The sequence below is a fragment of the Rhagoletis zephyria genome, unplaced genomic scaffold (assembly GCF_001687245.7).
Source record: "Rhagoletis zephyria isolate East Lansing unplaced genomic scaffold, Rhagoletis_zephyria_1.1 Rzeph_scaffold_03742, whole genome shotgun sequence".
In the NCBI taxonomy this organism is placed as follows: domain Eukaryota; kingdom Metazoa; phylum Arthropoda; class Insecta; order Diptera; family Tephritidae; genus Rhagoletis; species Rhagoletis zephyria.
This window is the reverse complement of record NW_016160825.1, coordinates 5,505-33,101: the sequence shown is the minus strand read 5'-3', so window position 1 is coordinate 33,101 and position 27,597 is coordinate 5,505. Positions and strand designations below refer to the sequence as shown.

The following is a 27,597-nucleotide window of genomic DNA, read 5'->3' as shown; positions in this document are numbered from 1 at the left end:
TCAAACAAAAATGCGCGTTATTTGTTAGTGTAAATATGCAAAAGGTAGTAGGCAAATATGTATGAGTAAAGGTACGAGCATGCCTTTATTTGAGGTTATGGTTATTATGTATGTATGTATGTATGTGTGCCAATTCGAGTGCATATGAATATTTATATTTACAGTATTTCTCGGTTATAAGCAGACTATCAAATGTTACACCTGCACCACAAGCAGTTATTCTGTTGCTCTTACTGAAGAGGTTATCTTAATTGAGAATCGATATTTCCCCTTTCTGATACCAATTATATCTCAGACCATGATTAATCCCTGTGCTAATTTTAACTAAACTAGTAGCTTTATTTGTATAAATATAATTTGAATTTTATATAAATGCCAAAAAGATGATTTACATAAATTTTGAGAATGTGGCAACTCTTTTTAAAATGCTTTTAAAATCATTTTGTGCAAAACTGTTAGATATCTCTATGTAACATTTTAAACAACTAGTAAACGAAGTTTAATTTTGTCTTTAAAACACGTGGCAAGCCTATTCAAAAATATTTTCGATAAAAACGTTCTTTAGCATTTATTCGTGACACCCGTATTGCAATGCTTCATTAAATCTCTCATTAAATTTAACTTAAGTTTTTAACCTGGGTGAAACTCTTTTTATGAAACCCCTCATTTAATCAAACTTAAATCTTTAAACTGATAGCACCCCTTTTCATAAAATCTCTCATTAAATTTAACTTGCATTTATAAACTGGTGGCAACCCCTTTAATTAAACCTTTCATTGAATCCAAATGCATTTTTCAACTGGTGGCAAGCCTTTTCATTAAACCTCTCATTAAATTGAACTTGAATTTTGAAGCTGGTAGTAGCTTAGAAATAGGGCTTATTTAAAAGTATTATTAAAACTCTCTGACTTCTCAAATTTATTCGGTTTGAATTATTAAATTGACGGCAACCCTTTTTCAAAATATTTTCAAGGTAAAGCGATATTTCATTTAACTTGGTCAAAAATCTGGACAAAGGAATAAAAAGTCATCAAAATTGTTTTCGGTTGATTTTAACCCTTAGAGCAGGCGGCCACCCTCTTCAAAAATACTTTAGAAACAAAGTTTTCTTAAACTTATTGAAATATTTAATTAAACTTGTCAAATTAAATAATTATGAACTACAAGACAGATCCCAAACCTCTTGAAAATATTCTTGAAGTAAAGATTTTAAAACTTATCTTTTGAGACGCATAATGGTTTGATACCCATACTAACCTGTAAATTAAATCGATTATGACTGATTTTTTAAAAGATGCCAACTCTGTTTATAAATATAAACAAAAAAATAATTGATACCTATAAACATATAATATATTAAAACGTTTTAATTAACTTATTGACAAAATTGGTCTTAACCTATAGAACAGCTGGCAACTCTCAGCAAAAATATTTTAGAAATAAAGTTTACTTAAACCTCTTTCGTTTGACACCCGTATTAATATATTTAATTTAACTTTTCAACGAACTTCGTTTTAAATTACTACACAGATGGCAACTCCTTTAAAATATTTTCCAGATAAAGCTTTTCAAACCTACATATATCGTTTGATATCCATATTAAAATATCTGATTTAACCTCTAAAATAATTCGATTGCGATTTGATCGACAGGTGGCAACCCTTTTCAAAAATATAAATAAGGAAATAAAGCCTTGCGAAACCCTTTTAGATTTATACCTAAACGTATTGCTTACTGACTAAATTGATTCTATATTTTTGAAGAGTCGGCAACCCTCTCCAAAAATATTTTATAAACAAAGCTACCCATATTTAAATATTTAATTTAACTAGTTAATTTGATTTACATATTTTGAATTTATTAGCAGGTGGCACACCTCTTAAAAATTTATTTCGAGAAGTTATATTTTTTTAAGCTTCTTAATTAATTGATTTTAACATTTTGTAAAGGGTGGCAATCAGGATTTCATAAAACCACTCCCTGCTTATCAGCACCGAACTCGTGCATTTCTGACGGTTCTCATAACCGAGCAATACTGCTTTAGCGTTGCTATTATATAATATTTAAAATAATAAATGTTTGCATGGTAGCGTTATAGGGTGATGAAGGTATTAAAAATGTTGGCGTGACTGTGGAAATTTTACGTGTGCTTATATATAAAAAAAAGTAAATATAATATTTAAATAGATGTACATATAAAATTCATATAGCCAAGATTTCTACGTGCACACATAAAAACATATTTATTAAAGTGCGGTATTAAGTATTTTTAATACAAAAAATAAATGTTGAAATACTCAAGTGAAGTGAGCAGTTGGCTGCTGTTGCCGATAGCACTATTTGCATATAAAACATATAACGCTTAATTGCAGGCAACATGCCAACGCTGATATATTGTAGAGCCTGGTTTTTGTTTTTTTTTAGTAAGTAACTAGGATTGTGTTTTTGAGCTTGCTTAAATAATACACAAGCAAAAAAGAGGCTCATTCGTTTACTAAAATATATAAATTTAAATAAAATAACGGCTTGAAGAGAACAGTCAAGAGCCACAAATATTTTAGGATAACATAATGCTTTTAACGGAGATTGATGAGGTATAAAATGTGCCAGCTATTCAATAATAAAAATTATTATTCAACTTTAGTGGCTATTAAGTTAAATGAAGTTAAGAGCGGTGCGCCAGTTTGAGTGGCAAAAAGCTCGTGATCAAGTCATAGGCATTATAAAACGTTAGACTACTTATATTAGGTTAAACATGCAGCTCTGATGCCGTAAAGGCCCATTGCGATGTCCAAACGAGGGGTTTCCCATACTTTTCCAAAAATCATATTTCCTCGCGAGTTCAAGCAGACCGTCTAATGGAAGTTTATTCAAACAGTCTAATCTTTCGAACTAACGTATGGGCCCCAGAAACAGTCATCATTCCAGCCCTACTGGGAATGAGAACTTTAATTCTGGACGGTATCCAACTTAAAAAAGAAAGTAGGAAATAAGGCGAGCTGGAATGGTATTAGTATTAAGAAATCCTCCCGGTGGCACCCGCCAGTTCACCGCACAGACAGCTCAAAAACACACAAAGGCATTAAAACCAGCATCTTTGGACCCAGAGAAAAGATGTCAATTGTTATGGGTAAACTCCCAAGCAACTTACCAGTGGAGGCCTTCGCTGTAAGTTTGTGGGCAGCGCGCAGTCTTCAGCGAAATCTTTGCAATGCTAGATCATCATTATAAGTTGCAGAAAGGCTGCACGCAGGGCTCCTTTTTCCTAAGTCATTGGTTTTCGAGTGCGTAGAGAGATACATTTTTAAAACTTTCTATTATTAATTTTTTAACCTTCAACATCTGTTGACATCAACTGTGCTACGACTGTTATACAAAGGTTGCATTAATAACGGGGATTTTGAATTATTTCTGTCTAGACTTAAAAAATTCATGCATTTTATTTTAATCAGAAGAATTTGTAAGAAGGCCTTAGACATTACAAAAAAGGTTAAAATTAATTAGCAAGCCGCATAAGTGGCATTGAAATAAGCTTAAAAAATTAATAAGCACCTGGCATAAAACACAATGAAATCGTACCTATACATGTACAAATGTATTACAAATTCTTTTCGAAAGCATGACTGCTAAGTGGAAAAATTACCGATTTGGCTCTGAAAAGTCTTAAAGCAAAAACAAATTTAATAATATTTTGCTTTTGGTATACATATACCGTAGGGTGGCTCGATATACGAGCAAAAAATCTCTATAAGGCATATTGGAAGCACAAAAAATGGTTGAGGGTGACTTCGATTGCCGAAGGTGAGAGTGTTATAATCAGTTGTGGGCTAAGAAGTACCTGCTCTGAGCCCTCTCTAGCCAAATGGTCAGATGTTGCATTGCCAAACACTCTCGACAGACCATGAAATCAGAGTACATTACTGAACTATAAACTCCTGCTTCTCCATCTATTTACCACCATGTAGTCCATGGCTTTGACGACAACATATTCCTTGGTTTAAAACAACAAGACAGATTCTGAGAATGTATGAGTTTTGGTTTTATCAGTAAAGATTCTAAAGTCACCACCAAGCCTCAGTAAACTCAATATTGTAGTATATCTTCAGCAAAGGCGTAATTCTATTTTCATCTCACTCAACTATGAGGATAAAAGTTTTGAAATGAAATTAAAAAAAAAGTACGGTATTCCAAAAAAAAAAAACAATTTTCAAAATATTTCAAATGTTATTCAAAATGTTTTTTATTCCGTTATTTAAAAGTACGTAATTTTAGGGTCCGAAACAGAAAATAAAAACCTGCTACTTTTGTGCACTTTCTGAAATATAAATAAATATTTAAAAATAACCTCATTGAATCTCTTTCGTCTGACATCCATATTGTGCTACATATTTTAATTACCTAATCAAAGTTGAATTTGATTTTATAAACAGGTGGCAACCATCCTATGTGTACTTTAGAAATAAAGCCTTGGGAAAACCATTTTTATTGATACTTAAATTGTAATAACTAATTTAAATCATTTAATAATTTTAATGCAATATTTTAATTAAAAAAAATGAAATCTTATTGCACAACCTGCCAAGCCCTTTAACTTGACATCTTCTTTTTAAAAATGTAACAAACTCGGTGTACTCTAAAAGCTACAAGAATACAAATTTTCAACTTAAAATTGTATTTATAGTGAACGTATGAAAGCTATAAAAAATTCAGTGTCCTCAAATGCACTAAAAAACAAATTTCCATTTAAATCTGTCCATAATTCTACTTTTGCTCACAATTTATATGCAAACTAGCAAATACCCGGCGTGCTACACTGCGCCTTAAAATTATTTTTGTGTTTTTTGATACCCGTATTGTAATATCTCATTTATTTTATCAATTTAATTGAAAAAAAATTCAAACAGGTCTCAACCTCAATTTTTCAAATATGTGGCAACCTCTCCAAAAATATTTTCGGCTGTAAGTTTTCTTAAACCTCTTTCTTTTGACAGCTATATTGCAATATTTGTTTTATCTTATCAATTTACTTAAACTGCCATCTTCAAATATGTGGCAACTCTCTAATTTTTTTCTTTCTAAATTTTAAGTTAGACCACTAGCAATACATCAGCGAAAATTGCATTCAATTTCAGGCATTAGTTGTCGAGTGTTGCGCGTACAAACATACAGACAGACAAAGAGACATAAATTCTAGAACGTTTTTGATTTGGCTTCTATTGCTCTAATAAATACCCCCATATTAATATCTCTTTAATATCTATAATGTACAGACAATTTACAACTTTACTATTTTACTATATATGTATATAGATGAAGCAATCTGCGCCGATTAAATTATTTTGTATAATTTGAATTCATTTAAATACTATTTTAATGAAAGTTGGGAGTTAAAAAAAATTATTTAGAGGACACATATTTTGATTTTTAACCAAGGAGATTTTAGTTAGGTTTTCCCAGATTTGTTTCTAAAAACAATTTTTCCAAATCAGCATACAAAAATTTGCTGCCGCCCTAATGCTGGTAAATCGTAAAGAAAAATGAAAAAAAGCTTTGCAAACATTCAAATGAAATAATAATTAGGAAATTTCTCAAAGGACCAGAGTAAATTGCGTGTACACTCGTACCTTAAATTTAACGCGAACGAGCAGAACAAAAGAAAACCCTCGAATGAAAAGTGCAAAATTAAAGGAAAGAACCGTAAAAATGTCACATTTAATTTAAATACATATCAACTTGCGTGCGAGCCGGCAAAGTGGAGAAGTTTTGCGTGCAAATTATACACCTTCGAGAAAGGGCGGTTGAAAAAAGAAGTAAAATAAAAGGGTGTACATAGCAGTAGCAGAAATGAAACAAACAAAAAAACAAAAAAGTTATGTGCAATCAAACACGCACGCCAACGGAAAGGCAGCTTTGAAACAATAAAGGATAAGGTAAAATGCGAGGTCAAAACTAGAGCGGCTGCATTAACGAGCTCAAAGGTATACATATATGTATGTGCACGTACATACATATGTACATATGTAGGTATACTCATATGCATAAACACACATAAAATATTCAGAAACAATTTACAGTTTCTTTTTGTGGAGCTACTACAGTTAATCATAAACACAAACCGCTCATTGGTCAGTACAGGTCGTCGAACGATTACAAAATCAAGTCTACTGGCTGGCGTGTCAAATGGTCTGTAAGTATGTGTATGTGTATCTGTGTGTGTGTGTGTTGGCACAAATTAACAACTTTACATGTCCTTAATGAGCATCTGAATATTTTGCATGCCTCCTTTCCATTTCATCCTTCCATGCTTTATCTTCATTTCAGATTTCGCAAATGTGAGCAATGAATAAAAATTTCCAGCACCAATAACAACAACAATAATAAAAGAAACAACAAAAAAGCAATTGCAAAATGTGTGCAGAAATTACGGAAAAGTTTGGCCTCCATCGTGTTGGCAAAAGAGGAAAATGTATGAAAAAGGCAAAATTAAAGTTAAATTGTGTTAACAAAGGAATAAACTCAACGAATTCACAGTTCATTATGAACGTGAGCGAAAAAAATAATAATAATAATAATGCAATAATAGGCATACGAAATGAATAAAAGTTGTTAATCATTCGCAGATCATTCACAAGTCGCAGCAACTTTTTTTTTTATTTATCAGATCGTGCGCTGGACCAGCACTGCTGCCTGCCTGCCGTTGGCAGAGTGTGAAACAATCGATTGACTGTCTGCGGGATGATTGCTTATCGACTATCTGAAATGTGACGGCAAATTGCGGGGCCAGATGGAGCAATTGAAAATAATGCTTATGCTTACATATTTAAATTAACCGTTATAAATATATATACATATTCATGTACAATGTATTATTAATAATTTGTAAAGAAGCAATCATTTCATTTATGCTCATACTCTTATGTACATTCACCAAGCAATCTTATTGTGACGCCCTTTCCTTTAACAATGAGCATGCAAGCGCATTCTTTATTGTCCTTGTTTCAAGGTAGCCCGTTAAAGATATACATGCATAAATAACTAAGGTAAGGTATTAAAAAAAAAAAAAATTTGAAAATAAATCGTTTTTTTAACCCCCCGTTAGTTTGGGACTTGTAGTTTATTTAACTTGTAAATTTATTTATTTGAACTTTTGAAAAAGATGGCAACTCTATATATTAAAAAAATGTCCTTTCTAAATTGATTTAGAATTTCTACACATGTCGCAATCGTCATCAAAAATATATTCGTTTCATTTAACTGAACTTGTTATTTCAATTTATTTTAATTTTTTGAACAAGTGGCAACCCTATTCAAAATGTTTTGAAAATAAATGGTGTTATTTGACTTGTAAATTAATATATTTGAACTTTTGAAAAAGATGGCAACTCTAAATATTAAAGAAACCTTTCTGTGTGTCAAGTTTTATTGAAATACGTCCAGCAGTTATAGCGTACCGCAGGTTAGGTTAATGCTGGGAGCTGCCAACACGCTATTGCTATAAGAATGTCACCGTAATATGCGAAAAATTTACCGTTAATATCTTCCAAGCTACGTCTCACGGCAGTGGTTAGAGCACTCCACTCTTAGACACTGACAGATTTATCGCTGTCAAATAAATCAATATATTTGTCGAAGCTAGTGTATCTCACAAGCTTCTCACTGTTATTATAGAATGTCCTATGAAACTAATTATTTCCCGCGTAATCAACCCTTTGAATATTAAAAGTTGTTTAAGGGGTATTCGTTTAGATAAAATGAAATCACAATTATTCGAGTTGGCAATTTACCGCTTCTATTGTGTTGTGGCAGTTAGATTAGTTAACTCTCGTTGTTATCGTGGTTTTAGTTGTTGTTGTTGTTGTCGTTCAAGTTTGTTTGCTATTGATGTTGGTCAGCTGCAATTTAATTATGCCTTCGTCCATAGTAGGATACAAGGAGAACGCGGCAGTCAAATGACCTAAATTATTGTGGCCAACCAGGCAAACGGGGAGTCAGTCAACAGGCCATCAGACCATCACGCATTCAGTCAGTGGGGTAACTGATCGGCGTGCTTGTGAACGGACCGCAAATTCTGTAGAGGGGACTTACTGTCTAATGGAACTTTGCATCAATCGCGGGCACATGGTCGCGTAAAGCGAAATTGCATGCTTTTAATTTTTAGTCCTTTGCTTGATTGCGAGCGAGCCACGCTTGATGCAAATTAATCTTGCCGGTGGAGTTGTTTTCTATGTTCGAAAACGTGTCGTTGGTAGATGAATGGGTTTTGGTTATATCGTTTGTCGGTTGTACGTGCAAATTTGAGGTTGCTAATAGTGTGGTAGGAGTATTTTGGCATTTAGCGACACGAGTTTTGCGCTTTCAAATTTACATATGTACATATATATGTAGTTATTATTTGGTGGTATACAAATATTCGTGTGTAGTGAGACCTCGATATATATGTGTATGTAGTTAAAGATGATTTAGAAATACTTCGATATATTGACTTTGTTCCCCTTTCGTTGTTATCAACAATATATTGATAAAAAAATTGATGGTAATAGTAGTGGAATTCTTATTGCTATTCGTAGTCATACTGATATTTGCATTTGGATTCGTATTCGTGTTAGTAATCGTACTTGTATTTACATTCGTAATCATACCATTATTTTCGCTAAGATTCGTATTCGTATTCGTGCTCGTATTCGCATTCGTATTCATACCGGTGTTATCATTCAGATTCATATTCGTATTAGTAATCGTACTCGCATTCGTATTCGTAATCATACTCGTAATCGCATTCGTAATCGTACTCGTAATCGCATTCGTTTTAATACCGGTATTTTCATTCAGTTTCATATACGTATTAGTAATCGTGCTCGTATTCGCATTCGTAATCATACCGGCATTTTCATTCAGATTCATATTCGTATTAGTAATCGTACTCCTATCGCATTCGTAATGCTGATCGTATTCGTATTTGCATTCATAGTTGTATTCGCATTCGTGTTCATACTCGTAATCGTATTGACATTCTTATTTTATTTTGGTAATCGTACTAAGAGTACTCGTATTTGTGTTTGTAGTCGTATTCGTAGACCTATTAATTTTCCCCCATTTGAAAAACGTCTCAGCGAAATTTTCGTTTAATAGAACTTTCGTAATATATATAAGGCTTGGTGGCACCCAGTGTTTACTATTTATATTTATGCATGTATATGCGTACACATAATCAGAGGACAGCGGATAGTTTCTCACTTATTTCCCGGCAAACTCCACCCACTTGCGCAGGTTTGCTTTTAATTTCCTCAAAGATATACGCTTATGTTTGTATGTACATATGTGTCCGGCCAATTGTTTGTATGCCAACATATACATACCTATATATACATATATATATAGTATATATACTCGTATAAACGCATATTAATTTGTATACACGACGGACGAACGGTGGTGGCGTGTAGCAAATACCGCACATCTAATACAAAAACAAAACACCAGCAAATAACAACAAATTCACTCGATTTTTATGCCCCATTGGTGCGCTGCTGCTGCTGCAATTGATGGTTGCAATAACGTTACAGCGCGCTACATTGAGGTCACAAAGTGGGCGATGAGCTGACTTCTTATGAGTGCAAAACAATCGCCGCAATTGCATTTTATGCCACTTCCCGCGAGGTGGCATGTTGTCCAGGTGGTGTTTTGAGAAACCGATTTGAATTTATGCTCGTTCGCAACTCTTTGTGTTAGATGATGGAGTTAGCTTTATTTATTTAGGGGATTCACAAGACGTGTTAACCGTCGTAAAATCTTAAGGTTAACATCTTTTTTAATTAAAATGGTTTTAGGGGATTTCTAACTAAACCGAAATTCTTTTAAACTGATAAAGAATATATAATTAGCCAACCCCCCAACCATTTTAACCGCTATTTTACATAAACAAGTGTTAAGCTTAAGATTTTACGACGGTTAACACGTCTTGTGAATCCCCTAATTGTGTGTAAACATGTTTACTCGCAAAGGACCTATTTAACTGTAATGGGTAAACTCACACTTGCAACAGGGCATATGTGCATTAATTTGTATTGCGCGGGTCAGCAGCTAACGATGCGTTGCCGTGTGTAGCGCGCTGTTTTTTTTTCATTTTTTCAGTTTTTCATACATGTAAGGCAGTTTATTCAACTTTGCTGTGTTAATATTTTCTCTGTTTTTAAGTGGTCTACGCCCCAACTGGTCAATTGACCACAACATATTGTCCGTTTTAGTGACAAACCGTAACTCTTGGTAGCGATGAATGGCCATTTGCTAACCTTTTTACGCTTTGAGCGAGTATATTAAATGTCAAACTGGCGAGCATTTCTTTAGTGCAAAAGTTTATTGCATATTAACTATAAAAATGTATGTATATGTACATAAATATACTCGTACATACATATATACTAACATGTGTGTAAACTCTAATATTAAGTACTTTCAATTTGTTTTAGAAGTTGACTTTATAATTTTATACAGGTTGAAACATAAACCGGCTATTTTATGACTTAACAATGCAGGGAAAACGGAAATACTTCGCACTATATAAAAAGCTATAAGGCAAAATACACATATTTAAGGAAATAAACCGTTGCACAAATGTGCAAATGAGGCCACTAGAACGAGAATAGCCCGCCTACAATTTTGAGTAAATAGAGATGTTGCCTTAGAAGAGTACTGCTTACAACCAGATGTGGGTTAAACTGACTTTTCTTGTAGATTTTCGGCCGAGGAATTCAAATTTATTGTCAAACATTTACTAACAAATCTTTCAGACGCTTAGTTTTTAATTGCATCTAAATTTTTAACTTTTTAATCAGATTTTTCAGAATTTGTATGCATTTTTGTAGTCAATTAAATTCTAGCACAATAAAGTGCAAGTTTTAAGTTGCTAAAAAGTCGCGTTGATTTTTGATAATCTTTTTTTTTTTTGACTGTGACGCAATGGTATCCCTACAAAGAAATTGTCGAATAGGTTTTGTAGGAAAGGAAATGCTTAAAAAAAAAAACTTAAAATTTGAACTTTGTTATACTAGAATTTAATGGGCAAAACAAAACTGCATACTTCAGTCTAATTAAAAATATGAATATTTATATGCAACTTTGCAATTTAAAAAATTAGCATCTAAAACATTTCTCAGTCAACTTTTCATAATAAATTTGAATTACTCGGTCGAAAATCTAAAAGAAAAGTCCATAAAAACAAAAACCAAAATTTTTATGTTGGAGCTAGCCAGCAAAGTATTAATTTTTTATTCGAAGGTTGATTTTTCAACCATTTTTTTTTGGTATTTCGTATACGTTGTTAGTTTTTCACTCTGACGTCAATATTTTTTTCAAAGGACTTTGAAATTTTACAGATATGATTAATTCAAAAAATTATTAAAAAAAATTAGTGCAGTGTAGAATATCAATATGGGTACCAATTCTATTCTATTGTTAAATGTGTGTTGGGAAGATGAGAACTTCAGACTAGAGATGGACGCGGGACTAAATATTAAATGCCGATCCCGCTTATGCCGACATTAAATTTCTAGATCCTGAACCCGCCTATCTCGAAATTTTTCAGATTGATTGATTTTTCAGATTGATTCATTAGATTGACCAATATCCTGGTCCGAACTTTTTTCATCCACCAATTTCAGTCGAAAATAAAACTCTGATTGACTTCAATATTTTTACCCATTCCGTGAAAGAACTTAACGATTGTCTGCTTATTGCTTCTTTCAACTTCTCAAATCGAAAAATACCGTTTTTTGTTTTTAAAGTCAGATACTTATTGAAACTTTTATCACTCTTCTGTGTGCTTTAGCCAAATTAGTGCAGCAATGAATTTTGCAATTTTCCGTTTGAAAATTACGAAATTATGTGATTCTACAGAAACTGCAAAAAAAGAAAATTGAAGACTGCACAGATTTACTTTTGCTATGAATGGTGCGTTGGTCTGAAATGGAATTGTTTTTGTCATGTATGTACGTATATATTTATCTAGGTATGCATGGATGTGGATATATACAAACTTACATATGTACATACATACATATGTTTTTTTATTTAGTGCTAAAGCGACGGAAATAGAGACAAAGAGGATTAAAAGCCATCTTACTAAGTTCTAATTGCATCCGAATGCGGAAATGGCAAACGGAGCTCGTCTTATTTTCCCGAAAATATAAAGTGTCTAATGCTCAACCTCCCTCCATCAATAGGTGGTTCACCCATTGTGATTTCTGACAGAGTTAAAAACTTAGTGGTGATTCCGAACAGGAAGCATCTCGCCTGCAAGCAAAATATTGAGGAGCGTATGAAAAAGGCGTCAGTGACTTTTACTATTGAGAAAGCGTCGCACAGTAGTCAATAAATGGGATTTAATGCTCATAATTCACGGAGCCTTCATTTCTCAATCAATTTAATATTTTTTGTTTTAATGAAAGCTAATAAAAATTGCAAGGGACTAGTGAGCCCAAATTTGGAATTTTTATTTGTTTGTATTAAATTTTTTAGTGCAAAGTGCAGAAAATGCACGAATTTTGAAGAAGACCGATTCTCCTGTTCCAGCTAATAAAAGTTTCATAATAAAAACTAGTTAAAAACAACTGTAGGGTTCTTCCAAAAAAAAAAATAAAAAGTAATAATTTGAAATGTTATGACAAAATTTTTACCAAAAGTATTTTTTTTGTTTTTAGTTTTTATAAAAATACTAAATTTTAGTATAATAAAGTGCAAGTTGTAAGTCGCTAAGAGTTCGCGTTGAACAACAATTATAGCGTTTCACTAAAACGGGGAAAAAATTGCACAAGAAAATTTCGAAATGTTATAAAAAATGTTCGTCAAAATGAAATTTTTTAATTTTGTAGAATATTTGTTAGGTAAGCAGCCCATTACATTTTCGTATGGTAAAATGCAAGTTTTAAGTGGCAGAAAAATTCCGCTGATTTCTGACAATTTTGTTTTTTTTTGTTGAAGGTGTCATTCATTTTCTCGGCAAAATTTTATATGGAAGAAAATGCCCAGCACCGTCTAAAACTGGATACCTAGAGTTTTTCCAAAATTAAAAAAAAAAAATATATATTTCGGTGAAATATTTTTATGAGAATAACTTAAAAAAATTACTATATGATATTCATTAACAGGAAGAGCAGAATCGATTTTCTTAAAAATTGCAACTTTTTCTGATTTAATAATAATTTTTGAGGTAAGTTGCTTGAGGATTTCAATTTGTCGGCCGTTGATGTCAAAAGGTTTTGCTATAGCCAAGCGGCAGTGAAGTAGGGTTTAGTCTGGCTACGCAGCACAACCATACTCAATCCCGACTATTGCACCTTGGAGCAAGTGGCTCACTATGTAGCAGAAGACTCTATGGAGACTCAAAAAATTAAAAATATTTTTTCATTTAATACCAAAAATTGATACTACTAAAGTCGAAGATATCACATATAAATTTTGTTTCCGATTTCAGGCGGTTAAGACGTTTTCATAGGGTAATCTGAAGTTTGACCCCTGTGCAACACGCTTTAACCGTCTCCAATCGGGACCAAAATTTATAGGTGATATCGTCGATTATAGTAGCATTGATGTAGATGTTGATGTTTAGGAAATCTGATGTAAAAATTTACTTTCTACATTTAAAGACCACCCTAATACATATACATAACTGTGCGCTAAATTTACGTCACTCCGGTTGTATTTTACTGTGCTCGTTGCAAAATACTTCAAGCAGCGCATTTGAAATTGCGAAGCATGAAGTATCTTTACACATAGCTGCAGCAAGACACTTGTTGCAACGGTTGCTCACACGTTGTTGCTTAATTAATTCATGCTGTACAAGTATGAGGTAACAGCATTGCGAAGCACAGCGGCAATTGACTTCAGAACTGGTAAGCTGGCAAGCCTTATGGGTGGGGTGGGTAAACAGTGGCTGGTTGACCTAAGTGGTCGCGTTAAACGGCTCTAATTGCGCAACTTATCCTCTAGTGTTTGAGTGTTGATGAACAATTTAACCTACTACATGAACGAACGCCAGAAATAGCCGACTTTCTGGGTAGGGAATGATTTATTATAAGCCAATTGACCTAATAAATTCAACTAATGATAACCGTTTAAATTAATTATTTCTTGAGAAATATATCCATATGTAGTTCACGTAACAAATGACAAATTAACAATTACATATGTGCATATGTATGTATGCATGCATGTAGATATGAATAGGTATGCATAAAAAAAGCGGGGAAGGTTGCTCATACGCCAAGCAGGCGTTTCGTTTTGTTTCAACTCTATAATAGCTGATTTCCACCAAGCCTTAACTGCAGTTTATGCCGATTGGAAAACGGAGATGTCAACTGGACGGGGGTAATTCCACCTATTAAGTAGAAGCAAACGAAAGGAAAAAAGCAAAACTTAAGAAAAAAATCTTGAAGAGCACGCCATGTTGGAATTATTGGAACATCTCTGAGCTCTTAACTGCAGTTAAGCTTTTGGGTGGAAATAGGCTATAAAACCATCTACTGCTAGTAGTGAGTCAAGTAATATAGTTTTTCCTGCGATATGGAAATTTGTACACTAAATACGCCCGCATAAAAAAAAAAACGAATGCCATATCATTCGTAGCAGCATTGATTCAAATATTTATTTTAATGCCATAACTGTTAACGGTACAGTTCGAACACACTTAACTTAAGCACTGCCCATAAGAGTGGTTGGGTAATAAAAAGTTTTTATCCTACTTGGCAAGCTATCAAAGTGGTTAAAAGGCATTAAGCTTTAATGCGATTTCAGAAAATAAATCGATCAACAGTGCCAACTTTATTACAATGTAAAATGTCGCATCTCTTAAACGGGGTGGCATACACGCACTTCTTTTACTGGTTTGAAAGCTAACAAGTGAGCGGTTGCTTGGAATGAAGCTGCTTAGCTTTTCCTTTCATGCTTCTGGCGCAAGCAGCGGACAATCCTCAACTCAGCGTAGACAAACTATCGCCTCCTACACGTAGAACAATTACAAAAGTACATACAGAAGCTGAAGAAAAGTTAGTTGACTGTCTGCAAAACTGATGAGTACACTGTGTTGTACATTTTTAGTTCGGAAGAAGTTTACACAATAAAACTTGCTTTTAACTACAAACTATAAGCTGCAATACTTTGTCTAGCAGCATTGATGAGTAAAGTAAATTTGCCTCTGGCCCTTAAAGTGCTGCTTAAGCTGCTTCATAGAAATCTGACAAAAAAAATAAAAAAATCGTGAAGCTAATTTTCCTTTGCTTTCTTCATACACAAACATTTATGCGTACGTATGCGGTAGGGTTATACTTAGTTAGGAAAATAGGTAAGGACCTTAAGAGGTAATACATGTTTTCTTTCGGCTTTTCTTACTAAAATTATTATCATGACTAATGCTATCTGTTAGTAAAGCATAAAATTAACCCTTCCGATTACACCTTACTAAATAAGTCGTAAAATAGGTTAGGTTACGTTGATGTGGCAGTCGGTCCAATGACTAACACACGGGAAACCTCAGTGACTATTTTGCATAAAACCATTTTGAAGCTCTTATTAAGCGTAGGATTGGTTTTATTCCTACAACGGATAGTTCCGTTAGAGAGCTGAAAAAGTGTCTACATAGAAAGCCCGTACTGGCCCTAGCTAAAACTGAGCAGCTACAGAAAAAGTGCTCAACTTTTTCTTCTTCTTCCTCATCCCTGCCACTTCTGCAATATTCATGGCAGATTGTTCCTAATCTCGAAGCGTACCTTTCAAATAGCCAATGACCGGTTACACAAGCCAAGGCCATCGAAATATCCTTCCTTTGAAAGGCTGAACAACTCTTTTTTTTTCCTATCAATTTGCGGCCATGGTAGCCTTGCGGCCAAGTAACTTTGGAGACGGTGATAGTATCATTGAGAGCTGGCAGGCATAACCGAGAAGATATTAATCGTAGTCTTCCTTACGGCATGTGTATTAGGGTATACATCCAACTTTTTGTATAGCTATATATTATATTTCTGCCTGATCAACGCTGCCCTAGACCATAATTCAGGCGGATAATTCCAGTCCTAATTCTCTAGAACAAACTCCGTAGTCTCCTCCTTGTTGTCTAAATCGCTTGCATCCACCCGTGTAAATACATTTATTTCCCCCCTTCTCCACGGTTATGGTATTTGCTACTCTTTTCTTGACAGGATTATCGTCTTAAAGAGTCTGCCGAAAGTGGGTTTAGGGCCGCAATAGTCCGTTTCTTGGTTAAAACTATCCATAGTATGAAGTATAGAAGTGTGGCCGAACCGCAGATCTTTCCATAGCGCAATAGTTTTTAGTCTGAGCGGTGAAGCGGCGGCGACGTGTTTTCCTACCAGATTTACTGCAGGCAAATTGGTTTGCACTTCTAGCGCTTTGTTTGGGGTGGTACTTAAAGAATCCGAGATACATAAAAATGCTGTTCTTTGGATCTTATTCAGTAGTTTTAGGTAACTTGTGTTTTGAGTCAAAATAAAAGTCTTTAAAGACTTAAGAATATTTTTCTCTCTGATAATTATTATGAAAAGACTTTAACTATATACATAGTAAGTTTTAAAATAATAGTTATCAATGCCTTAAAAAAATTTACTCACACATAATTATTATCAAAAGACTTATAATTCTTACGAAAATTTTGATGACTTTTTTATTATTCTGGGTCTCTGGAAATTTGAAAAATTTAGAAAAACTATGCATTGTCAATTTGGGATGTTCGATATCCAACTTCAAAAGACGTAAGTAAGGAACAATTGAGAGATCCAGATACCTGCTGTGAGACACTGCGTAAAAACTGTCTATACCTACTGCTCACAAACTGAAAATTGAATTGGAGCTGAAGATGGATGGCATCTGAAGGATAACTTAGCTTGAACTTGTGTGGATGCCGGGACACTATGGTGTTCGAGGCAACGAATTGGTAAACTGTCGTTCTTTGGAGCGTGCAATTGAAGCGAAGTCAATTTTAGAGCCAAGCCTATCGGGAACAGCAGAGTACAACAGGGATCTCAAGAATAAAGCTCATGAGAGCCGTTGGTGCAAAACAAGAAAGTTTTTACTGAAAACGCTAGACAGGGTGGTAGCGAAATTAGCTCACACATACAGAGAAGGAGAAGGTTACGTGACTTCATAGAAATAGAAGAGGAACAATCCATTGGGGTGACTTATGGCAAATATAGGTATCATTGACAGCCAATTTCGTAATTTTCTCTCTGCACCTCTCTCGCCTTCGCCAGTCCAAGATGGCAAATTTTTGGGATATACCTATTGATAAACTGCTAAGACTCATAAAAGAGTTACCAGACTCTTGCTTGCTTGCTTGCAGAGGAGCAATGAATTCTCTGTCTTTAATGTCTTTCCGAATCCTTTCAATACCTTCTCTAAGCTTTGAGTACAATGGGAAATATTTCTAGAGAGCTTGGAAAATTTGTTTCCACCATTGAGCACGTTTAGTTCCGGCTTTAGCTTTATATTTACCGTACCGTACCGTAAGAGGGAGGAAGGCTATCGATCTCTACTGTAAAAATAGCTGACTTTACCAAATTATATGTATCCACGTTTCTTCCATTTCCATGCTGTAGAGGCTTTGAATTTCAAATACCTCCAATTGAGTATATTAATAAACTAAATACAGTCAAGCAGGCAAGTACGTGCACTTAATAAGACTATCAAAAATTCAAAAGCGACATGCATACATGTCTTATGTATTTAAGTAGTACACCACCCAAGTGCTGCAGCTTGCAATTGTGCTACAAGGAAGGCAAGGAAACAAGCTTAGGAAAAATGAACACCAATTCGTTAAATAGCAACTTCTTCAAAAACTTATACATTTTTCATGACAAAAAGCCATGCATGAGTAATTGTTAAGTGTGACAGGGCCAAAGGATATGAAGAAGTAGGTACATAGTTAAAGTGGGGGAAAAAAAAGGAGCTCAGCTGAGGCACGGGAGGCATTGAGTTAAAGCAGATTCGAAAAATAGGTAGCTGAATGGCTGAAGTGAGACTGGCAATGCAATGAGACTGCTGTTGCCAATTGGCAACAAAAGAAAGACAATGAAAAAAATTGGCAATCGCTGTGCAACATTTATCTCAGGTGGATGAGTGCAGCGGAACCTGCTAGAGTTATTTACGTATGCGATGCGTTTCCTTTTAGGGTGGATAGTAAATAGTCGCACGTACACATATGCAAGGCTGCTTGCCTGGTCAGAGCACCACTTGAATTTCCACAAGTTTTGGGAATGGCGCACCGATGCGGTGCACTTAAATAAAATATTTAAAGCTATATGTTACTGAAAATTGTGAATAAATCCGGTAGAAAAGGAAGGGACTTGGCAGTTCAGCAGCAATGCATAAATAAGTAGCTAAATATGTATGCATTCAGCTGCGAGTGGTAGCCGCCAAATGTACGCTCTTATTTGTGCCCACGTGCAGATGAAATCCACCTACGGTCGGGCTCTTACTTATTCTTACTTACTTATTCAGAAATTGTACTCGTATCCTTCTGTGTGTATGACTTCTTAATTTTCATATTAAATTTCTGAAAAACAACAGCGACCCAGCTACAGAAAGTAGATGAATGCATTTCAAGCGACATGGAAATTCGTAGTAAGTACGTGGCAGAATAGCATACAACAACTGTCACCCGCGCCATCCACATCAACAACGAACGAACGTAAATGAAGTAACAAAAGCTTTGCCAAAGTGAAAATGTCCTTAAGTGACAGTGAGCAAATAAAATGAATGGAGTAAAATGTGTGTCTAGCATTATATGCTAATTTAGCTATGTGGCATACGACGTGTGTACGACTATGTGCATACGTATATATGTATGTGACGGGTGGGACTACCTAATTTTATATGAAAAGGCATGTGTGTATGTACGAAATTTGCCTGCCATCCACGTGTAAGGGTTTTTCGTGGAATATTCTTATGGGATTGTTAAATATTTAGCTAACTGAAGAAAATGCTGAGATTTTGTACATATGTATGTATATTTGTGTACATTTGTGTGCTAATGTGCAACTATGATAATTAGCAATTAATTTATGGTGTAGCAGAATTGTGGGGTAATTTTATTTGAAGCGCTATGGAGTGTAAAGAGTTGGCAACTTAAGTAAAATCGAGAATTTTAATACCTCCCTCCTTGTGTATGTATTATTTAAGTAATTATGAAAATCAGTGTTTTGCAAGAACGAATATTTGATATTCTTATAGATACATATCTATACACATAGTATGTACATGCATTAGGCTGGTCCTTAAAGTATCGACATCATGAGGCATCCTTTATTTTGTTCTACGTACAAAATACAGACACCCACAAATATTTAAAGATTTAAAAATACTTTTCGGGGCTGCTATCGAAATTTGTAAACATTTAACTTTTTTTAAATCGCAAAAGTTCAAAATTTTTTTTTTATTTTTTGTTATTTAGTTTTGGTTATTTTTATACCCGAGCGCACTTGTGCACAAGGGTATATTAATTTTGTTCACATAACGGTTGTTTGTAACAGCCAAAACGAATCGAGATAGATATAGACAAATGTATACATAAATGATCAGGATGAAAAAAGAAATCGATTAAGCCATGTCTGTCTGTCCGTCCGTCTGTCCGTCTGTCCGTNTAAGGCGAAAAACATATATTTAATACGTGCGCCGGGTATTTAATGTTCGGCTCTGCCCGAACTTAGACTTTCTTACTTGTTTTTTTATAAAAATATGGTTCATACTTTAACAAAACCCGTGTAAATCGAGTTGAAAAACTTTGTGCAATATTAAAAAAAAAAAAAAATTCAACAAACTTTCGTAAAAATTTCAAACTTTCACTCTGTGAAGCGGGTGAGGGCGATCCAGTATGTAATATTTGTCGGATTTATGCCCGGTTTCATCAATCAATTTTAAATTTATCAGACTGTTAAAATTTAAAATTTCACAATTTTGTTTGAAAATTTTACAATTTTAAATTGTAACAGTCTGATAATTCTAAAAATTGTTTGTTGAAACCGGGCACCCAAGTAAAATTTTTTTTCGAATTTTTGCCAAATAAAAAAAATTTAATTTTTCAACCCTGGCAGTGAAAAATCTGAAAATTTCATGCATGTGTTTATTTTGTACGTATGATAAAATATAGGATGCCTATTACAAAATTCAGATGTTGATATTTTAAGGACCCCCCGCCTTATGCGTCTAAGAAAACAATTTGCCCAGCTGAAGCTCACTACGGTAAATAATATTACGCTGACTCTCTCGGAGGAAGTCAAGTATTTGATGTAGGGGCAAAAATGGTTGAAGTTCCATTTTGTTTTACACTATTGGGGAACTCTACCTCCAACGGTGGTAAGAGCCCTAGGGTCCTTGTTTCGATTTTCACCCCTTGGATTTTTATGGGAAACTAAAATTTCGGAGACGAACAAAATTTAGGTACTCAGATTACACAGTACGTCACTTGCTCCAAAGAATTATATCCATGCAAAAATTTCCGCTATACGCGAATGGGAAGGGAACCTGGAGTTGGATCTGTATGCTGACTCTGGGCCCATTTATGTACATTGAAGGCTCCAAATTAGACCTTAAGTTTTTAGTTTCGGTGTTATCAAGGGCCACTTCTTTATCGCCGCCACTGGGATTCGACAAAGCGACCTCAGCTTACAAAGCCAGTGGCCTACCCACTGCGCTAAGTTCGCCTTATAAACTATTGCTGCCTTTTCCACTTCTTCTTCATATGCCAACCCAACTGCAATCAAGGGTAGCTATTCTGCTGCTACTTAGACTTGATCATGTGGTTATTATTGTTTTTTGCTTTTTAGGTAATTCAGAACAAGGAATTGGTTTTCCTTCAATGGAAAAGAAGAATATATGGGGCCAGATACCTTTTGGAAAACGCAATGGCTCAGATAGCGGCTGTGTGAAGCGTGCGACCGTAGTGATTAAAACTACCAAACTTAACATAAATAAAATCATAATAGATAAAACAATGCCCAGCTAGAGGATTTCAAACATCCTCTTAGCAGTTTTTAACCAATTGCTTTCAAATATATGTATTTGCATACGCAACCGTGGACGAGGAAATGACGCATTTGTCCGTTGTGCGTGGCTGAGATAGTGAACGCAAAGCTTCTGCAAGTGAATTTAAATCATTTAAAATTTGGGCGAGATTATGTGTAATGCTTTAGATGACCGGAAGGCTGTAAGTGAAGTAGCGTTTATAATTGCATCACGTCCGATCATAAGTGTACGTGCGCGCACGCACACACATCGGCGAAATTTAAGCACCTTCTTTCTTCAATGAAGAAATGCCTAGAAGCCGTCCCGTGGGTTGGGCAGGATTAGCTTGCATTCAATGAACCACTTGCTGAAAGTGGGCCAACACAGCGTTTACATGCGAGCACAAAATGTGAAGGCAGTTGATGGCCGCCTCAGGGGCTTCTATAATTTACACGCTAAGCCTTTTAAAGTTTAGCATTGTGAAGGTGCGGTAGCTATGAAGAAATTTCTCATCTTTCACCAAACAGTTGTGCGCAAAAATGGTCAAAAGCGATGTACAATTGCACAAAATGCATCGGCCAGTGTAGCGATATCCCCATTTAAAAAACTCAGATTTTACTTGCTCATTGGTTATCGAAAAATTATTAATTTCTGTATCGATTGTCTTCTTAGCAATCGAAGATCAGTGAAACTTACGAACACAGACTTTATAAAGGGGGACTTTTTACCTAGGTCGATAGTAAAATCTCCAACTAAGTTCGGAGTCTGGGACAACCTGCAGCTAGGCTTATCACCGCATGCTTCGCACCAAAAATGTCGTAGCAGAGTGCGTCTCTGCCTCTGTCCCACTTATGGTGAGTAGTGGCAATCCGTTTTCTCGCCCTTTCTCGGGATCACCGTTGACGGAGCGAAAAATTTCTGCACACTCTTTATAATCTGAGGCAGGATTATTGAACTTTTGTAGTTACAAATTGAGATGCTATATAGCTTCAGACTTGTTATCCGGAATTTCGAAGTTCATCTTGTTCACTAGGAGGTATAAAGTGGATAATATTCGGCTTCCCTCGTTCGGTGACGTTTCATTTGAGCTCTCTGACAAGGTCAAGAAATTGAGAGTGATCTTAGACAGAGCGCTATTCAGGAAGCATAATACAGTGGCGAGTGAAAGAGACGACAGTTGCTCTATACTGGTGTAAAAGTGCCGTCAAGAAGGGGTGGTGCCTATCAAAAATAGATTAATGGCTTTAACCATAATCAGGCTAAATATTTTGTGTGTATTAGAATGCAAAGAAAAACGTTAGAAAGATGCAAGAGCTGCCTTTCTTGAATCCAGCGGGATGCTCCGGACTAGTTTTAACCTAACGCCTACAGCTATGCTTGGCGTTGTATCCTCGTAGACATTTCGGACAATATGGGCTTTTAGTCGGATCAGCGAGCGCCAAGCGAAAACACCGACATGAAAAGTTGTAAGAAGTGAACCGCAGTTGGCCAAAGTAGATTTTTTAACTGGCTGAGTGCAAACTCTCGCGTCTGGCAGGAACTCTGAATGGGATATAATGTGGAACGATTTTCCGTCATCCCTTGTCAAATTTGGTTTGGAGACAAACCGGTTTCGGCGTTGTGCCATCTTCTCGAGAACGAAAAATTACACTGAAGATGGCACAACGCCGAAACCGGTTTGTCTCAAAACCAAATTTGACAAGAGATGACGGAAAATCGTTCCACATTACATCACACTCCTACCCTGGCGGAAACACCAACAACGAAAATGAGAATCCTGAATGGGCTTTGTCTAATGTAAAACCGTGCGTTACGCGTTGGAGTCGTTTTAACATTTTGTTGGAAAACTTGCGGCAAAAATGTGTGCTTAATCACTGTGCTGTGAAAATGACATTTTAAATCTTTTGAAAAATTATGACACAATTCAAGGCGAATTCATACAAGGTGGTGTTACCGAAACAGCTGATTTCAAGGCGAATTGTGCTGATTGTGAAAATAATGGGTTTTTTGTACATGTTTTGTGTTCTGATTGTCATCGTCCGTATAATTTGTTAGTATAGTTTTATTTGATTTTTATTCTGCCGCTAACACCTTGTATGAATTGGCCTTTACAGAATTCAAATAAGATTATATGACTATATGGAGTGAATACAATTTCGCCAGTATTTTTTTCTTACAATTAAAACTGAGTTTGTGACTTCCAGAATTGGGAACTACTTGAGGCCCGTCATAAGTCTTTGGGTTGGATTTCTGCAAAGAAGATTCGAGCAAGACATCATCCAATTCATCGTCAATTTCAGCCTCGAGTCTGTCTTTTCTTCGGATTTGAATGTAGTTTTTTCGGCTTCAGAAATGTGAAAGTAATGCCTAAATTTACCTCCATGTGTCAAAAATTGATCGATAATGGTAATATTTCTCGATATACCATCCACGGAACTTATGCTCCGGTTCGGCGGAGTCTAAGTCTAAGGAATTCTTGACAAAACCTGGACAACATCAAACCATAACCCCACACAGCTCGCATATTACGGATCACTTCTTTGCCAGGATGTTGGATTTTTATAAAATTTTGGTAAATAGGCCTTCCACCACGCGTTTATTACAAAATGTGTGTAGTTCAGTCGCTGCTCAATCGATTTCTATCAAAAAAAAATTTTTGAATGCGGACTATAGCCACCATTGTCCATCTGCTGTGATAACACATCACACACTGATGCTAAATACCTCGATAAGACAATTTCGGAAAAATAGAGTAAGTATTCAAACTACATATTTTTAAGAGCTATATTTAAAAGAAGTGGCTTGTAACCTTTTTTAATTTCATTAAACCACAAAATTGTTAATTTTTTCAACCTCCCTATGCAATACAGTGCATGCAACATTGCAATCAATATCCCCACGAAAACTACAGTGAAATAGAAAACTGCCATTAATGGCGAATAAAGCAAACAAACCAAAAAAAAGTTTTAAAAAACATGAACAAGCTGCTATGAGTATTGTAGTTAATTGAATTAGACGTGCGAATGAAGGAAAGTAAGTATGTATGTGTATAAGAACTTGTATGTATAAAAAGCATGTGCATATTTCAATGTATGTATGTTTGTGTGTGCCACAGTATTTATGATAAATAGCCCATACCAAAGCGAAAATCCTTGCGGCGATAGCCAGTACCCATGCCAGAATGTGTTGATGATGCTCTTACACGCAGGATACGCGGCTGTGCCAAACGCTTGAAGCGATGCAACAAACTGCGCACGTATCCTGGCGACGACGACGACGACGATGACGACGATGATTTACACTTTTCAACAAAATGCAACGGAATTGCATTCGGTCGATTGTTATTAGCTGTAGTCATGCGCAATTCAATATGCTTCGAATGAGTAATAATGGTTGTAGTTGGTGTAGGTGTTTTGGGTGGCAAACCTTCATCGTTGCGAATAATGCGTTTGGAATAGACGTTTAGATTGTACGAGCATTTAGTATGAAGCAAATATGTTTGAAAATAATTGGTTAGTTAATTGTTTTTTTTTTGTTTTGTTTTTAATTTGTTTTGGAGTTTTCCATATGTATGCAAGTTTTGTATGAGGAAGAGAAAGAGAGAGAGAGAGAGAGCAGATGAAATAAATATGAAATATATGTATGTATGTAGGTATTTAAGCAGTATATGTTTAAGCACGAAAAAGCAGTTGTTTTGCAATAAATTTATATATATATATACATATATATTTATATACAGAATTAGTTCATTCTTATGTTCAATGCTGTATTGGATTAAATATTCATTTCAATACATATATAAAATATACATATTTGCTTTGTATCAATAAATTCTGGAGTATTTTTGGTTTCAGGTGTACTCACATTTAACGCGCAGCCATGTGTAGGCGCTCCTTTCACCAGCCTCATTGCTGGCGAGACACTGAAACATGGCTCCATCCTCGAGTGTAAGTTTTTTGATGATTAGTGAATTGTCCTCCTGAAATGTGTATCTGAAAATGCAATGTGTGGAACACAATTAGCTATGATTGTTATCAAGCAATTCGATATGATAAAAGGCATCCCGACTGATCTCCGAAACTTCCGCATAGTCGTAGATATTTTGTGGAAAAGCATATCATTGGGGGTCGAACAACACTAGGAGGTGTGATAGAGGGGAACCTGTGTTTCTAGCCAATACCACAATAAGGTGGTAGATAGATATAGCGGGCCCTGTTTCCGCCGAACACTATGGACGTAGACCTGGAGGAGGTCAAATCTACTCTCTCCCTCTAATATAGGGCGTCACCGTCGGTATTGCATATTTTGCAGTCAGGACGCTCTCCGACTGTATTCAAACAACAGCCAATAGATCTTTCATTTCCACCCTAAAAGTCGAGAGCAGCCGGCTTCAATGCCAACGAAGTAAGCTCGCTAATGGCTCCCAACAACTCGCAGCCCAGTGCGACTTTATGCGTCATAAACTCAGACCATAAAGCCTTGACGGGTAATAAATCCATCGCTGGTCAAGTACAGGTTTCCTCTCTGTTAGAGCGCAAAGAGACTGGAGAGTAGCCAGCATTCCCCGAAGACCACATCCTGGCATTCTTTCTGCTAGTCGAAAGAAGACAGAACCTTCGTAAGCTGCGGATTATAAAGTAGTTGTCTTTTTAGACATTGAAGGCGCTTTTAGTAATGCTGTACCGGAAGTCATTCTTAAACCCCTGTTCCAAACAGATCTTTCGGAAAATTCGGTAGGATTTATCCGAGCTTTTCAAGGCACAAGAACGGTATGGACAGAGACGGGGGATCACCACTTAGCTGATATGCTATATGAGGAATACCACAGGGCGGAATTATCTCCCAACCCTATGTAATGTCACAATAAATAGTCTGTTACTGCGATGAAAGTGCACAGAATTTGAACTTGTAGCTTTCGCGATGCTAAATATGGTAGAAAACATCTTTCAGGCAGACCATGTTGAGGTCAGAACAAGTAGAGTCGGCCTATAGCTATGTATAAAGGGAGCTGTGCTATGCGCAGAAGACGAATTTGGCAATAGTAGGCTCATACTTCTCTGCTACAAAATTTTCTATGATGCGAAAGTACCGCTAGAACCTTGTAAACTGTGGCTTAGTGCATATGTAGTTACCGCCTTGAGCTGTCAAAACAAAATATGGATGGAAGAACCAACTTGGAGAGTTGCTAGTCGCATCTGGCCCACGTTTGAAAAAGAGAGGTCTAAGGCCCTTGATAAATCTCTTGGAACGCCCTCAAGGTAAGCTGGTTGCGGGGGTCGTCACTTGTCACTTCTAAATAGGGATACACGATAGAAAAACTAGATTTCAAATTTATACAGACATATTCAATAATCGATTAGCTTTGTTTAACTGTAAAAAAATGTTTGTCCCTATCATTAATTTCGGGGATCACTTGCCAGGACTTTACTCAAATGTAATTAAATTTAAGAATATTTATCTTAATTTTCAATTTCAATTCCTCCACTACAACTGGACATTTATTGTAAAATATAAATATTCTTACCCTCCCTCATCCCTTTCGCCCAATACTCACTTTCCGTCATTCGCTTCGATGGGTTCGGCATTTTTGTACCACCGCACCACTGGCATTGGATCGCCCACAACATCACACGTCAGCGTTACCAGCGCACCAAATTCACCAAAGGTTTCCGTGCGCATTTGTGTGAAAAATGTAGGTGGTTCCAATACCTCCACCTTGGCGCTAACGGTCACCGTATCATAGCCACCGCTACGTAGTCGCACCTGACACGTATACTCGCCGGAATGTGTTAAATTAACGGATAGCAGTGACAGCGAACGATTCCAAGGATCGTTAAGTGTATGCGCCACACCAGCACTTTCAATGGGTATACCATCCTTTAGCCACAATGTTTCCAATTCATGCAACGGCCGCGCATTAGCGATGCACTCCAACACGGCCACCTGCTCGCCACGCTTCACTTTCATGTCTTGCGGATGTACAACGATTTCGGGTGCCACCTCAACATACGGATCCCCGCTCACGTTCAACTGTATGAAGGCGCTATTCTCCTCCTTACCCAGCTGTGTGTTTATAGCACGCGCACGATATGCTTTACGATCGTCCTCGTCGGCGCTGAGTATAATCAATTGATTCGATTTTGTTACGGCATATTTGATGTCATAGTTCAGCGGACCTTCAACCGTTTGCCACATCACCGAAGGTGACGGTTGTGACTCGATGGTTGGCAAATCGAAAATGGCCGGATGACCTGACGTCACTGTGAGATGGCCAAGTGTGGTGTTCTCGAAGATGCCCATATCTGAAAATAAAAGAAGCAGTGGAAGTGTGTAAGTGAGAGAGCTGTAAAGTCAGTCAATTAAGTAAAGAAGTGTAATAGGAAGAAGTTAAGACAATTAAGTAATGCATCTATGTAGGCGTGAAAAACGATGTCAGCGGCTATTGCTCAAGCTAGTGAGCGGATGCTTGTTGATTGGATAAGCCTAGCAAGAGTTGAGGGCAAAACTGAATCTAAAAAAAAAGCAGCGAATGGTACTTTTAGTGTGACATTAATTAAATGTCGCCGCTTCCATGGCAGCCACTTCAAAGTGTGC

General features: G+C 36.0%; 1 protein-coding gene across 1 annotated transcript in view; it reads right to left on the bottom strand.

Moving 5' to 3' along the window:
• Window positions 1-27,305, bottom strand: part of LOC108369573 (protein sidekick-like) — a gene marked incomplete at both ends in the record, with an annotated part of 51,941 nt that extends 24,636 nt beyond the window's left edge. The window contains 3 exons of the mRNA XM_017624704.1: window positions 24,142-24,429; window positions 24,868-24,995; window positions 26,558-27,305. Coding sequence (XP_017480193.1) covers window positions 24,142-24,429; window positions 24,868-24,995; window positions 26,558-27,305 — 1,164 coding nt within the window. The remainder of the gene's footprint in view (window positions 1-24,141; window positions 24,430-24,867; window positions 24,996-26,557) is intronic.
• Window positions 27,306-27,597: the final 292 nt, after the last annotated feature.